Below are 16675 nucleotides of genomic sequence, written 5' to 3' on the forward strand. Positions count from 1 at the left end.
GACTCTCTTTATTCTCGGTCCGGATTTTGACTACGATCAGGATCGGTAAGGATTGGTTCCACGGTTAGTCTGATCTGAATCTGAACAGATCGGTTTTTTTCAAAACACTAAATTAGGTATTGTCCACTTCTGACCGCTTTGTCCCGCTTTGTTTCTAACCGAATAGATGCAGATATCTGATCCGTTACCTGATTCTGAACCGAATATATGTTTCCGTATTCGCAAGGTCTTTTTTTCTCATGCGAGACAAACATCCAAATCCTCTGCAAAGGAATTTATATAGTTTGCATTGATTCAAATTAAATTTTAGTTAATAAAGAATAAATCCGGACCGTCCGATCGATATTGGCATGAATATTAGAGGAGCACCGTTCATTCACCTCAGATATAATCATATAATTAGTCTGAATTTGAATCGGACGGTCGAGATGATTAACTCCAAATCTGAGTTCATACCGAAGATATGGATTCTGTGCAAAGGATATACTATAACGAACAGTTATATGGGCTCTTCGGAATCTGAACGGTCATGTGACCCTTCCTGATTGCGAGTTGTGCAACAGTCATACATGATAGTCAACGACACATTTTCAAAAAAAATAATAATAATAATTCATATCAACTAAAATAACTCAAATTTTGAGTTTAGATTTGGAAGATTAAATTATTACTCTACTTCGGATTGAAATGGTTCAAATTTTTATTGAACAGGCCGGATTTAAACACAAAAATTTCAGTTACTTCTCAGAAAATGGCGGTGCAGCTTGCAAAATATATATTATACAAACTCAAATTCAGGTTACATGAGTCTGCCAGATGCTATTTATTTATAAAATATGAGATAGAGTACACCATTTATTTTCTTGTTTAGACACCTTAAACCAGTATAAGGCCCCAGTATCAATGAAACACAGCAAGCCTGATAAAGCTCCTATCCCACTTCTATGCACCTATGCTATGATCCTACTATTGCCATCTAATTTTTTATTACAGAATCTCTCCCACATGGTAGCTTCATGCACTATCCAAGCCAGGATTACATCTGGTGGTGCCTCATTTCCTTCAAATATTTTTAGGTTTCTTCGTTTCCATAAATTCCAGCAGGTGGCTGAGACCCATATCGTCCATTTGTTACGTGCAGCTTTCGAGTATGGTTGTGATGCACTCCATGATTCCCTGATGCATTCCTTACTGCTGAGTGGGGTTATGCTTGCCACGGCCGTTACTTTGCTCCAGATTTGCAACGCAAAAGGGCATTGGGTCATCAAGTGTGTTACCATTTCATCATGGTTACCAGTGCACAGAACACAGTGAGCATCACATTGGAAATTCCTCCTAAGCATTACATCCCTCGTCAGGATTTTTCCCAAAAGCATGAGATGTATGAAAATTCTCACCTTTGAGGAAATGTTGCAACTCCAGATGTATGCAAACGGCCACTTGATTTTGCCACCCTCAATCATCACTGTGTAGATCGAATTTGCTGTATACACCCCAGAACTGGTCCATTTCCAAAACAATGCATCTGGCTGGTCTGTGAAACTAATGGAATGCTCATGTACCAGATCTGTATCAGTTGATGCTGTTCTAAGTGAGATAGATCTATTGAGCTGACGTGCACCAGCCTGAGTTAGAATTCCACTGCCCCAATCATCGAACCAGTATGATATGGTAAGACCATCACCAATTGCTCATGAAACCGACATGTTGAATATGTGCTTCATACTATGCAATTGACCCCAGAAGAAAGAGCCCCCCTTAGCCCAAGTAGTAGGACCTGCTACAAACACTCCTTGCCATCTAATTTAATAATTAGGGAACCCCACATGGATTGACGGTCATGATATCCCTTCCACCACCATCTCAGAATTAGAGAGATGTTTCTCAATCTGAAATCCGGGATTCTAAGGCCCCCCCACTTCCTAGGCAGACATGCCAATTGCCAATTGCAAAGTGAGATACCCTTACCTCTTCTACTTGAGCTTCCCCATAAGAATGATCTCCTAGCTCTGTTAAGTTTTGTTAAGACCCATTGGGGCAGAAGGAAACAGTGCATGTAGTAAATGGTCATGGAAGAGAGCACTGACTGGACCAACTGCAATCTGCCTCCCCTCGAAATTAGCTTCGTCTGCCATGCTTCTAGTCTGGATTGTACCCTTTCTATGAGTTGCCAGTACATCTCCTTTTTCGGCTTCTTAATGGAAAGAGGCATTCCCAAATACTGAATTGGGAAGTCTGTCTGAGTAAAACTCATGATTGCTCCTACAATCGGTAGGTCATGCTGTGCTATATTAATTGGTACGAAAGAGCTTTTCTCGTAATTTACCTGCAGCCCAGAGATGGAGGAGAATAGTCGCAGCATTAATTTGAGAGTTATTAGAGATGCCAGGTCAGATCTTGCAATAACCGCCGTGTTGTCGGCATATTGGAGCGCAATGATTGCTTCCGGGATCTTGTGAGATAGAGGACTATGGAGATTGAGGTTAGCCACTTCGATCATACACTGGAAGACATCAACTGCGATGTCAAAGAGCATCGGTGACAGGGGGTCTCCCTGACGGAGATGTTGGGGTTTGAGGGTTCAAACCCATTGATTAAGTATGTTGGAGTTTTGACAGTTCAAACCTATTTATTTGCTTAAGGTGCGGAAAGAGTAAAACAAAATTTTACATCTAACTTAAGCTACGGATTAAATGAATCAAGAAGATCCGTTTAATCCTATTTACAGATCTACTCCATAATTGATTTTCTAAAGCTTTAAATCTATTTACCAATTAAATAGATTAATATAACAATTTATACATTGTTTCCAAATCACAGTTAAAATGCAGATGAGTGTTATCACATTATTAGACCTATCATTTCGACTTGTTTCCATACAAAAAATCTATGTTTTGAACCAACAAATAGTGCCTTTTACATTGAATATCCATAGAATGTGGTACTGCTAAGTTTTGGTTCTTACTTTGCAGGAATCAGGCGAAATTGGGCTAAATCAGGCAATTGGCAGACTTCAGGAACCTATGATGCGACCCTCACTCATGCCTTGCGACCCAAGTGATGCGACCCTCATTACAGCCTTGAAGACCAGGTGATGCGACCCTCATCCCAGCCTTTGCGACCCATATGATGCGAGTCGCATCCACCTGATACGAGTCGCATCAACTGTTGCCGCCCAGTTCAAATTAAACCTGACAAGCCCAAGTCAGATCTGTTGCCTATATAAGGAGGTCCTATACCAGAATTTCGGGAGCTTTTCCCCCTTTACATTCCAGAACACTTAGAGAGCAGAGATCAAGAGAGAAGAAGGAGATTGGAGCTTACTTGAAGAAGAGGAGAAGAGAAGATTGCAAGATCCTCTCCAATCCACCTTGGATCTTCGAGCTTCATCATGATCTGCCTATTCTATCTCTCTTTTATGCTTTGTTTCATCATGACTGAGTAGATCTTTAGTTCCTAGGGTTAGGATGTAGTCTCATAACTTTGTCTTTGAGTTGCATGTTGATTTGATCTAAGTTTGAACTTGTGTGATTCTTTGTTTGAGTATTCATTGATTGCTTGATTTTGATTGCTTTATTGATTCTTGATTGTCTACTGTTAGATGTCTATAGCATCTCTTCTAGTAATTTGACCTTGATGTTTCTTGTAATTGAGATTTAGTATTTGAAGTAGATTTATGATCAATAGTAGCCGAGAGGTGAATTTTCCATAATTGAAAGGTTGTGGATACTTCTAGCAAACCAGACAATCAATTTAGGTTAGATACCAGTAGGTGAGAGCCACAGGTCGAAGCCTCGCACAAGAAATCAACTTAGATACAAACACATGTCAGCTCTGCTCGAGGGCCATGCGACCCGCATCAGAGATGATGCGAGTCGCATCAAACGGGTCGCATCAGAGATGATGCGAGTCGAATGATAGGTCCAGAGGAGGCAAAGTTTGAGATGAAACCTGAAACCCTGGGAGCGCCCCTTTTATCATTGTTCAAAACTAAAACCTTTAATTGTTTTCATTCACTATTAATCGAATTGCTACTTGAAATTAGGAAATATAGACAAACCAAACCCAACTCTTCACACTTCTAGTACCTAACTCGGATTTGTAGGAATTTAGAATTGAATTAAACCGTCCCTGAGGATCGATACCTTAATATACTATACAGATAGGGTTGTGCACTTGCAACCCTAGACGAGAGTAGATTCAAGGTTTAAACTGGTATAGCTTGCTGTACCTGAGACTTTGTAGCCTACCTTTGTAAGCGAACAATGAGCGAGAAGAGCTACACCAGGGAAGAAATCGACTCGGAGTATCACACGTGTGATACCTCTATTGGTTATCAACCAGGACTAACCAGAGAGCGGTTTATTTCTTTTGCCAGAAATACTATAAACCGCGGTATACTGCAAAAACACTATTCACCAAAAATTTTTGTTTAATCAGATTCACTAATAAACTAAATCTGAAATACCGCGAAAATTCAGTAAAACACTATTCACTGATCCAAAAATCATAAAACGAGAAAGAGAGAATTCCAATTAACGAAGTAATCAGATTAACACGTGAATTAGTGATTTTTCTCTCTACATGCACCCCTATATTTATAGCCTCTAAAATGGTGAGAAAAGACCAAAATACCCCTATGACAAGGCATGCCACCTAGGGGGTGAGGTGTCATGTGGATAGGATTGATGACGTGTCATCTGGATAGGATCGATGACGTGTCATGCGGATAAGGACGAATCTGAAAAGACCCGAATGCCCTCGGCCCAAATACAAATAATATTCGTATAATTATTCTGAACAATTATATTTCTTGCGGTTGTTGTTTCGGTAACTTTTATACGACGTAACGTGTACGTTTATAAATTAACCGTTATTTCTGCTTGTCATTTTTATATGACATTTATAATTTAATTATATCACGTATAATTAATTACTAGTATCATACCCGTGCGTTGCAACGGGAACATATTATAAGAAACAAATATATCAATGAAAATAATAATTATCTAAAAATTAAAACACATGTTAATAGAAAATTTATATGATTATGTATTTTTAATTAACTTTAATCGGGATCTCTGATAACAATTTGATGATGTGGTAATTCTTTATTTTTAAGTACCAATGATATCAAATAATAGCTCGATTCGAATCTAATATCAAATATCATACAACAATTCAATATCAACATATAATATGATATCAAAAAACATAAATAAAAAGTGTTATCGTGTGTATGTATAGGATATATATATATACACACACACATATTATAAGAAAAAAATATATTCACACACACGTTCCAATTTATATTTTTCTTTGTTTCCAATTTAGAATACACACACACACACATGCACACATTGATCTATTATATATTGGAAATATATTCTAAATTGCCCATACCAATATGTATAGAAACAAAGAAAGAGAAATAAGGAAATTAAAAAAAAATGATTTCCATTGTGATTCGTATAGAAACGAAGAAGTAAGGAAATAATAAATAAGAAAATGGAAGGTGGAGTCTTCTTAATTGAAGAGGAGAAATATGGAAATAAAGGAATAAGGAAACAGATAAATATATCGCTAAATTTCAGAATTTATTCAATTTTAATTGTAACGTATCGTGTGGCAACACATGTGGTGGGTATGTTTTTAACTAAATTTAGACTTCTATACATAAAAGAGATGCATTTAATCAAAAGAAGACAAATTAAGTAATTGGAGAGCTGAGATCAAATCCGAAGTTTCATCTCTCAATCGTAGCCATTGGCGGATCGGACACCCAACGTGCTTAATAATAGAATGGAGATAACCATCTTACTATTGATCATAACCAATTTATAATCAATCGCAAGAAGATTCTTCGATTAACTCCTATATGGTGTGACCCAATAGGATCTGTGTTATGTTGGTAAATAGAATTAAAACTGTTTTAACTTCTATAATCATGAGCGGCATCTGGCAGAATACATCATGACCATCCAATTACACAGATGATGCTGTACTGTACAATATCACGATCCAGTAAACAATTTACTTGTGTCAGTTCTTCTGTCTCATAGCTATCAGATCAGTTTCAAGGTAGATGTGTGTCATTCTTGCTAACTGAATCTTTTCTTGATCTTGAGCAGATTATCAAATATAATTACTCTTGTAATTATACCGCATGCAGATAATGTAACTCTACCAACGGGCCCAGTGATACTATAGCTCGTACAAAAATACGAGGGACAATAGTACTTTTGGTAAACCATCACTTCCTTAGCTAAGCTATACATATGGAAGTGCTACCGTTATGACTGTTTTTTACGGACAGCGTTAGATAACACTCACACATACACATCTCTTAGCTAGAACGATGAATACCTCATACTGTAGAACTTTACACTGAATGAAAACATTAATAACACGAACACAATTCTATTTAATGTTTCATTCGGGGTCTGTCAAATATCATGTTCCTAGAACATGTATCTATGTGATTAAAATGACATCTCGTGTCAATGGTTTGTAAAACTTAACCATCTTTTAATCCACATACTAACCTATTAACAGTTAATTAGTGTTCCTGCTAATTACCTTGGTTAGTGACTTTTTAAGAGTATATATCATCTTAATTATGGAGTTTCACAATTCCAGTCATGAACTCAAAATGATTCATAATTCAATAATATTCATGGTAACAAAATGATATATAATTAAACATTCAATTCATGAACAAAGCTTTATGATAAATTATCGTATTATTGACTTCTAGATTATTACAAACTAACAGGAGACCCCTGTGGTGAAGGAATGGTTCTAATGTCTCTCCGTTGATACACACTCTGGATGAGGATGTATCCCAAATGTGCTGTATCCAGCGCATCCATCTGTCAGGAAATTGCCTAGCCTTCAAGATTGTTTGCAAAAAAATCCCACTGTACCGTTGAAGGCTTTCCGGAAAATAGCGGGAAATCCACTTTTGCAAAGATTGCCGCTGTTTTCCTACAAGAGACATGGTGCAGAAGCTCTCTCGTAGTGATGAAATTTTTTGAGATCTGCCTTCCTTGAATGAAAGCAGTTTGATTTTTTGAGATTATGAGTGGTAAGATCGGCCTAAGCCGATTAGATAGAATTTTTGAGATGAGTTTGGGAATTAAATTGAGAACGGTGATTGGTCTGAAATCGGATGTGGTTAGGGGAGTTTCAATTTTGGGAACCATGGTTATGCTTGCTTCATTATAAGGATTTAGGTCAAGCTGATGGGAGTGGAAGAGCTGTAGAATTGCAAAGACTTCCATTTTGAAAATGAAGATACTGAAGTAGAAACGTGTTTTACTTCGCAACTCGCCGTAGCCCATCTCATATATTTGTTATTCAAATACGGATAATTAATATATGTATTCATACGAATATTCGGATATCAGATATCCGGATCTAATATTTAAATTTAGATTAAGATACTGATGGATAATATCCTATCTGTTTGCACCCTTTCATCTAAACCCAAATGTATTAAGCACGATTATTTTAGAAATGTAATATAACTATCGAAGGATCATTAACAGTAGTTTAACTTAACGATTTAGCAATTGTAAAATATAACTTATAATTTTATAATCCGATTTTCATACTATATTACATCGTGTATATTAAAAACAATTAAATTTGAGGGGGAATTTCATGTATCCCCCTCAAAAACCTTGAAATTACGCATTTCCCCCTCTAAAATTCATAATATTATATTTACCCTTCTAAAGTTTAAAAACTCACAAATTTACCCAATTTATTTATTAATCTAATAAAGCTCATTTTAAATTTCTAAATTACCCATATTACCCTTTCTCCCTCCTTTCTATTTCTCCTTCTTAAATCCCAGAAATCTCAATACATGAAAACTGGAAAGGTTTGCCTACACTATCAATAAATACGAGTCGTTTTTATTCTCATGTGCTTGGTTTACAATGCATGATGCATCTTGGGACTCTATCAAATAGTGCCAGTGGTTGTGGGAGTACTTAAAGAAGAGGCCAAGGGTGGATAATCTGCTTCTTGTAAAGCTCCATTTTATCTTTGAAGTTTGTGCACAAGGTTCAACTTGGTCAGGAAGAAGGCCTCTTCCCAGTCCTTAAAGAAGATGGAGGAGGAAAATGTGTGTAAATGGCATGCCTACGAACATTTGCAACTTGAGCTTGTTGCTTAGTTTATTCCATAACTTAATTTTCAACATAAACATAAACCCAAAAGCTCAATTTCTTAGTAAAATTCTTGATAATTATTCAAAATTAAACATATCCATGTATTAGAACCTCATCAATTCCTCAACATCACAGAATTTAACACAAACTGATTTTGATTTTCATATAATTATGAAAGAGTGTTTTCTATATATGAGGTTTAAGTAATATTAGAAAGGGTGAAAATCAGAATTAGCCTCAAATCTAGACTTGATACCTAGAATTAAGACCTGAAAACACTAATAATTTGTGATTACTAAACCTTCAATTGGAAAAATAAAAGATCTGTTACCAACTACTTCAAAAGAACTGAGCCTCCTTTATTTTTAATTTTAATTGTGCATGTGCGATGGAGGTTGGACTATTTTCAAGTGGATTAGGAGGATATGCATGATATTTTCCACGTTTTGGAGGGTATTTATTGATAGTTTAAACAAAATGAGTTTTGGGATATCAGAGATAGATATCTCTAGGAACGAAGCGAAAGAAGAAATAGAGAAGTGGGAGAAGGGGTAAAATGGGTATTTATAAATTTAAAATGATGTTTATTAGAAAAATCAATAAATTGGATAAATTTAAGAGTTTTTGAACTTTAGAAGGGTAAATATGATATTATGAATTTTAGAGGGGGAAATATGTAATTTCAAGGTTTTTGAGGGGGATATATGAAATTCCCCCTAAATTTGATGCCAGTTTTATTATTCATCAAATAATTTGAAATTTCTGCAACGCTCTATATTTAATAGTTTTTGACGAAATATCAATTAATACTGAAATTTCATAAAATTCGTTACATAACAAAATTCTAAAACGTTAATAACATGTATATAAATTTATATAATATTTATTTAAAAATAGTGTGGTCGCATTTAGGAAAAGAGGTCACTTTTTTGGTGGCCGCATCCCCTGGATGCGGCCATTTTTTTTTCGTTCTTGTGCGACAGTTCAGTCTGAACAAAAAAAAAAGGGGTGGCCGCATCTAGGAGATTTAGCCACGGCCTCATCTCTTAGATGCGGCCCGCAAAAAGGTGATTGCACCTAGGAGATACGGTCATGTTAAAATTCAAATTTTTCAGAAAACGTGGCATTTTGGTTTATTATTTTTGGGTTATGGTATTTTTAAAAAGGGAAAATTTCTAGTGTACCCATCTAAACTTTTGAAATAGCCAATATCCCCATCAAATGATCATAATAGTCAATATCCCCATCAAAAATAACTTTTATTTCTTCCATGCTCTTTTAATAATTCAATTTTGTATTTAATTATTTTAAAATTTAAATGACTATTATACCCCTTGTTTTTAAACAGAGTATCCAGTCCTTTCAATTTTTGTTTGTGCTTCGTACTGAGAGTCTGAGATTAGCGATCTCACTCACCCCTCAATCACAAATCACCGGAAGAGATGTCCATGCCGTCCCTCCTCCACCGACCCCCCACATCTCGTTCACCCTTACCCAATGCAAAATCTAGGAGATACATCATACATCACACCAACAAATTGTTTCGAGCCTGCCGCTTCTCTTTTGGGTCATTGCCTGACTATCATTTCATCTGTTGTAGGAGGCACGAAACTTTATTTAGACTCCATGGATAATACTATCAGAGTGAGTTCACATATTGCCATTTCATTTCCCAAATACCATCAATTTCTTCCCCATAAACCATCAAAATATCATATAACCATAAATTTTATGAATTTATTTGATCAAGTTTATAATTATTTGTATCATGTAGGAGGGTATGGAATCTGGAGGAATTTCCTGAAGTAATTAATTGGGCTCAACTTGGCATCCACAACAAACCGCTACATCCAAAACCATGCATTTTGCATCTGGTACTGACTGAACGGTACCGATCTTGGCCCAAAATCAAACCACCTTTAACAGCAAGGCAATTAAATTAACTGAAGCACACTGTAGTGCATTCAGACGCTTTCCTGCTAGCGAACCTCTCTCACTCGGACCACCTCAGCACACTAATTTGCTTGCTCCTCTCTTGCACATGGTCTTTTGATGTCAAAGAAAAAAAAGGATAGTATCAGTTCATTCAATGAGAAAATCAGTTATGTTGAACTGGATTTTAGTACTTAGTTGTGTTCTTTTGACGAGTATCAGATATACAGACATCAGATTGTCTTGTATCAGTCAAGCATATACTGGCAAGTAAAATTGGGAGAAATTAAGAAAATACTCACATAAGAGAGAAATTAGGATATGTCTGCACAACTGAGGTAAATTGATGCATGATTGTGGTTAATTATAAATTTTAGACCATAAGTGAGTTTAATCGTCTAAATTTCAAGGAATTCAATACCACCATGTGATGTGCCAGGTAAAAGACTTATAATCAACCAAAATTAGACCATAGCTATATATAAATGCAAAAACTCATTTAAGTTAAGTTGTGATGATCTAGAGGTTCGCCGGCAAGGTGGCACTGTGTCGGAAGATCAATATTGTGAGAGCGGGAGGATATAGCAGCATCAGGGAGTGAGATGGTTTCGGTTCGCGAGATGAGGGAGCAGCGGAGGAGGGGCGGCACGGCTGCACAGAGACCACTTCTGACGATTTAGGAAGAGATTTCTCTCTAGCGTGTGAAGAAGGATTTTTGAAGAAAAAATTAATTAGAAGAAAAATAAAAGTACTGGATATCTCCGTTTAATAATAAGGGGCATATAGGTCATTTAGATTTATTAAATAATTAAATAGAAGATTAAATTATTAAAAGGGGATAGAAGAAAGAAATTTAATTTTTGATGGGGATATTGGCTATTATGATCATTTGATGAGGATATTGGCTATTTCAAAAGTTTAGATGGGTATACTAGAAATTTTCCCTTTTAAAAATTTCGGTGTCAAATGTAAATGTGTAATACCTGAGAAGTCTCTACCGACGCAGCCACAGATGATGTCAGATATCTTATAACACGTGTCACGGGCTGCGGCCTTTTCTCATGCACCTGCGACCCGTCAGGCCGTCACTGCTTGTCATTTATTTATCCGTTTCCACTTTCCAGTGTTCGTTGTTTCTTTCTTTTAAAACATCTCTATATTAATTTCTACGTTGCACACTTTTTGTATTTTTCAACAGACCGATGGTCTTTTTACTGTTTTTAGTAGACTCTTATTCCCCACTTAAATATCCTCTAATTGTTAGCTCCTGGAGCACAGTCGACATGAACACCACAAACCACTGTCGTGTGGTCCCCGCATGCTACACCTAGACAAACTAAGATATTTCTCATAGCTTCTTAATGCTACTCTATTGGCAGCCAAAAATCATACTCCTCGAAAAACGGGAAGTTATCTCCTTTAATATCTTAAAATAATTTTCCATTTTACCCTTTCGTTCCGGTCACTTGCCACAAGCTGCGCACTCTCTCTTCCACCAAAAAGAACCCAGTTCACTAAGAAGACCGTAGCGTGCTAGAGAGAGAGGGAGTTCCTTGCATGACGATAGCATCTAAGCTGTTCTTCCTTCAGAGGCCTCGCGCTGGACGCAGCTCGCCACCTGATGAGACGGATCTCGGTCCCCTCTCGTCGCCTCGCCGCCCCAAAGCTCGATCTAGCTCCGGCGATCATCGCCGCTTAGTATCGTCTCACTCTGGAAAGATTCCAATCAGCAATCGTCTTCAGAACTCTGTAATATTTTGTATACTATTATATATATTGTTTTATTACAGTTTGTACTTGGAGGGTTGTCTGGCGATTGTTAGGCCTTTTTAGTAATATTACAGTTCAAATTTTGAAACATAAGAAAGGAATTTAGTAAGTTGGTGGATGAATGTTATTCTTTTTCTGACTCTGTAGTCTGTACGCTAATAAATGGTGGTCCTGCTTTATCGCTTAATTTTTTATAAAATCTCCTTTAAAATCAAATCTGACCATGACCTGAAACTAAATTCAGTTGAACTTACTATCTATTTTGGATCAGTTCATGCATATTCTAAATTAGAACCAAAATTTGCAATTATAATGGTGCATGGTTTATAAGATCTGTCCAGCATGTTTTCAGACAGCAATTTCATATTTAGTAATATAAAAAGGAGTAGCGATGGAAACAGCATCAGTAATTGCAATTTTTATAAATAGGAAGATCATAGAAAATGTGTGCGAACCTCTTTTCTGTATATGAACTTCCTACTTGTAAAATTTTAAGGTTCGCAAATTGGAATTCTATTCCCCCTTAATCTCATTTTTGTATTAGTCATTCCTGATCCAATAGATGATATGGCAATATTCAGTCATTTTGTAAGATAATTACCTGCAGTTCTAAAATAAGGACACTAATAAGTGTTTCAAGCTGTTTCTTTCACTTTCAACTTCTTAGTTTTCCATAATAAATGATAATCATCTAAGGACTGTGTATAAATCTATTAAATTCAGAGTATAGTTGATATAAGGTTCATGTCAATCTCGAGTCTCAATATTTACTTTGATTTTTCTCTTCTCATTGGAAATTGGAGAGACTGTCTTGATCCTGGCCATATGATTTCAGATCAGAAGGCTCTGATTGGAAGAGTCTTCCTTTGTTACTGTTTACTTTGAATCAAAATTAATGCATTTGGTTCTAAATTGAGATTTTAAATGTAGTGTTTGACACCATTTTTCTAGGTTCCGGAATTGATATGTCACTTAGTTGCACCTTTCAGGTCAAATTAAGCCAAAAAGAGACTGAGCTGTGGCTTAATTTTTTATACTTAGTTGGCTCATGACAGATTTTTCTTGTATTAGAGACATATTCTGGTAAATGATGAAGTTCATAGAAGCAAAGATGACTTAGAGGAAAGGCTTCCCAACTCAGTTAGGCAAGCAAGGGAAAGGCTTGTGCTCAGACTTAGAGGCGTCAACATCTCTACATCTAGGTTAGTTCGTCATACACTTCTTTAAATGCATTTGGCTTTGTAATAAAGTTAATTATTAGTTTTGCTATAAATATGATTCTGCCAAATACCAAGATTTATTAATACTGTACTATCTTTACCGTAGGGAAACTGACATTGACTTGAGCAACCAGCTAATCATGTGTCAATCACAACCTGATGTGGCGCCCTTTAACTGTGAATCTACCAAAACACCTATCCCGGATATCTCTCATGCCATCCATGGCCTCAAGTGCGTAATCTTTAGAGCTGCAAATGAGTGTGAAATTATGGGAACTTCCTTTGGGGAGTGTTCCATATGTTTGGAGAAGTTTCTAGAAGGAGACGAGCTGGCGCAGCTGAACTGCAAGCATGCTTTTCATTCTAGATGTCTGATGTGGTGGGTCCCAGCTCACAGTAACTGCCCTTACTGCCGAACTCCTGTAGCATAATCCTCATGTTGAGTGCTTGCCTTCATGTCTCGTTGTTAGTAATATTAGGGATCTTATGGTCATCTAATGTTGTTAGTGAACTCTGTAAACAAATTTGTGTGCTCTTTTTTCTCTCTCTTTACTTGTAGTATTTGTATGTGAACTTGTTTGTACATCAAATTTTGTTTTGTCTATTTTTTTTATTCTAAGTCAAAATAAATAAATTTTCGGTTAAGACAACCATGCACAACACCATTAATTGCTTCAGAGCCTTGAGAGTTGAGACTACCGTTTACTAGAACACAAGTCACAACCAAACAGATTGCTGAGCATTTATAGCCCTCATTAATGGTCGCCAAACATAAGCAATATGGCCTGTGATGAACATCATTGTAAAAGAATAAAATGCTTTTACGGACTGTATGATATGTATCAACCGGCCCAAATTTCTCTCTGCTACAATTTATAGATTCATAATAAAAGAGGAACATCAAACATGCCTAGCAAATCTGCAATCTTATGCATTGGACAATTCCACGCATGTCCAAAATCTAAAGCTCTGTGGCCTACCGTTTTCCATCATATCGGACCGTTAGATAACCAGGCCTACTAGCAGCGGTCCAGCGTTGCATAAAAACAACAGATAAAGTTTTGAAGATTTAGGAACAATACTGGTAAATTATTTCTCGGACCTTTACAAGTTCAAAGCCAGCTATTATGATGAGAGAAAGGGGAGCCGACACAACAAACTCACATGGTGCCTTAAATGGGAGTTATACGGCCCAATTCAAGGGGATTACCAAATCAAGCCCATTTAATAATTGATTTAGGTTCAGCAACGAGCAATCAAGTTAAGCCTTCTTTCTTTGCCAACTGAATTAAACTTGACGGTGCAAATTTACATTACGTTTTTCTTTGATACCACTTTCACCTAAGGTTAACTTGGACCGTTGAAGTATTTTTACATTGATAAGCGTATATACGTTACACTGTTAAACTTTATCATATATACTTTCCCTTGGCGCAAACATTTGATTTATTACCCGTTCAATTAACCTTAAGTTGGGACCAGTATAATGCAATGTAACGAAATACAGATACAAAGCACAAGAAACCAAAATCAATCAACAAAAATATAATGCAAGTCTCAGTGTTCATAAAGAAAGAATAGAATCCAAAGTAACAAAACATATGTCCAAGAGAGCCCAAATACACAGAAATAAACCAATCAAAAGAAGACAAATCGGGCCCCACCACGACAGCTCACTGGCACCACCGGAGTCTGTAACTCAACAAGGTACATATAACAAAATGGCAGGATAGAATGAGATAAATAAATGACATAAACAAATGTCTAAGTAAAATAAACCCTAATTTCATTAAATAAAATCATCCTCGAGTTACATCGCCAAAGCCATAGAAATAGCGAGCATCACTCCCGAGCATAGTGCTCCTGCGAATGTCTTCCTCTCGGCTCCGCTCTGCGGAAAAATTACCACATAACACTCAGTAAAAGTTAAAATTTATGAAAAGGCAGTATCTTGGCAAACGTGAAGAAAGATAAACGACGAATTAGAAGAGAACTCGTGTCCATAAAGGACAGGCAGTCCTTTATTAGTTCCGCATCTCAATAAAGCTTCAAGGCCCATTAGATCTAACGGTGCATATTACTTTTCCTAAGGTGGTAATGTGGTATCAAAGCAACGGCGCGCTATCTAACGGTCAGGATTCTTTGATTTGACTAGTGGAAAAGGACATCACCTCGACGATAATTTCGTACAGGACCTGAAAGTTGAAACCGGAACCAAACGGACCCTATAAACCAGATTTAAATCTAATCATTCAGATCCGCTCGGACCTATGATGGGTCCATCCCCGGCGTAATGTAGCTTTTACCAAAGAAATTCACTAACGTACGCTAAGGAAAACAAGCGTCAAAACCGACCAGCGTCAAACGCCGCGTCCTAGACTCCTAGGCAATTATTCGGAAAATCGGATCTGATAGTTACATTCACTGGCGCATGATAATAACAGCTAGGACGTATATATGTTAACGTGCGCCATGGAAGATAACACAAAAAAAGAGAGATCAGAGATATCTATACCGTTTCGTCAGATGCGGCGCCACCAGGTCCAGGCGAAGCGGCCTCGCTGGAACTAGCTGGTGACTCAGCAGTGGAGGGAGAGATAGCTGGTGCCTTAGCTGGTGCCTTCTTCTTCTTGCCCTTTGGTGCTGCCGGTGCAGGCGCCTCAACCACAGTCGACGGTGCCTCAGCCACGGGTGCAGCGGCTGATGGAATATCAGCCACTGGAGCAACAGCCGGAGGCAATGTGGCCGGGGGAGATGCTGCCGGAGGTTGGGCCGCTGCAGGAGGGGTTGCGACTGGAGCGGCAGCTGGAGGGGTGGCAGCAACTGGAGGGGCCGCTGGAGGAGTAGTAGCAACTGGAGGAGAGGCGGCTGGAGGGGTAGTAGCAACTGGAGGAGAGGCGGCTTGTGGGGGAGAAGCGACTGGGGGAGTGGCAACTGGAGGGGTACTCGTAGGAGCCTGGGCAGGAGCAGTGGCTTTGTTGGATTTAGTGGGGGCGGAGGCCGGGGGTTGCGTTGTGGAGGTTGTGGGTGAGGTGGCAGGGGGGTTAGTGGTGGGCTTGGATTGGGTTGGTGCTGAGGCGGAGGAAGAGGAGGTGGAGGGAGCACTGGCTGGGGATTGAGCAAAGGTGCTGGAGGTGAGTGTGAGGCAGAGGAGAACAATGGCTAGAGATGCGCGTCTGTCCATGATTGAGAGCGCGAAAATGTTGTAGATGCGCAAGAGAAAGAGAGAGAGGGGGGGGTGATGAGAAAGTTTGAGTGTGCAAAGAGAGTGAAGTGAGAGGGTTTAAAGGGTGAGAAACGAACAAAAGTGGGTGAAGGTGGTGAGGCAAGCATCCAGCAGGCGTCGTACCATCACATGTGATAACTATCTGGACCTGGTTTTTACATCTACGATGAGCCGCCGTTCCTTTTGGATCTTTTTAATCATGCGATATTGCTTCGTTGTCATTCGTTATATCATGAACGTGGTTTATTTAATTAGATTAAAATAAACTTGTTGAGTTTTATAATGAAAATATTTACATGTTTTATAAAGGAGATTACGTAGTTTGATAAAAACGCTGTTCAGGG

The 16675-nt window shown here is 37.9% G+C and overlaps 2 protein-coding genes across 2 annotated transcripts; one reads left to right on the top strand and one right to left on the bottom strand.

Annotated features, from left to right (window-relative positions):
* Positions 1-11532: 11532 nt before the first annotated feature.
* On the top strand, positions 11533-13709 carry LOC144572839 (putative E3 ubiquitin-protein ligase RHY1A). Its single transcript, XM_078322513.1, has 3 exons — positions 11533-11864; positions 12957-13087; positions 13212-13709. The coding sequence occupies exons 1-3, from the start codon at positions 11673-11675 to the stop codon at positions 13534-13536; spliced, it is 648 nt and encodes a 215-aa protein (XP_078178639.1). The 5' UTR covers positions 11533-11672; the 3' UTR covers positions 13537-13709.
* Positions 13710-14637: 928 nt separating this feature from the next.
* On the bottom strand, positions 14638-16395 carry LOC144572840 (uncharacterized). Its single transcript, XM_078322514.1, has 2 exons — positions 15621-16395; positions 14638-14996 (listed from the first exon to the last, which is right to left on the bottom strand). Exons 1-2 carry the CDS (start codon positions 16287-16289, stop codon positions 14916-14918), a joined length of 750 nt encoding a protein of 249 aa, XP_078178640.1. The 5' UTR covers positions 16290-16395; the 3' UTR covers positions 14638-14915.
* Between the last annotated feature and the right edge of the window lie 280 nt (positions 16396-16675).

This window comes from Carex rostrata, chromosome 20 (assembly GCF_964058835.1).
Source record: "Carex rostrata chromosome 20, lpCarRost1.2, whole genome shotgun sequence".
NCBI classification, from domain to species: Eukaryota; Viridiplantae; Streptophyta; class Magnoliopsida; order Poales; family Cyperaceae; genus Carex; species Carex rostrata.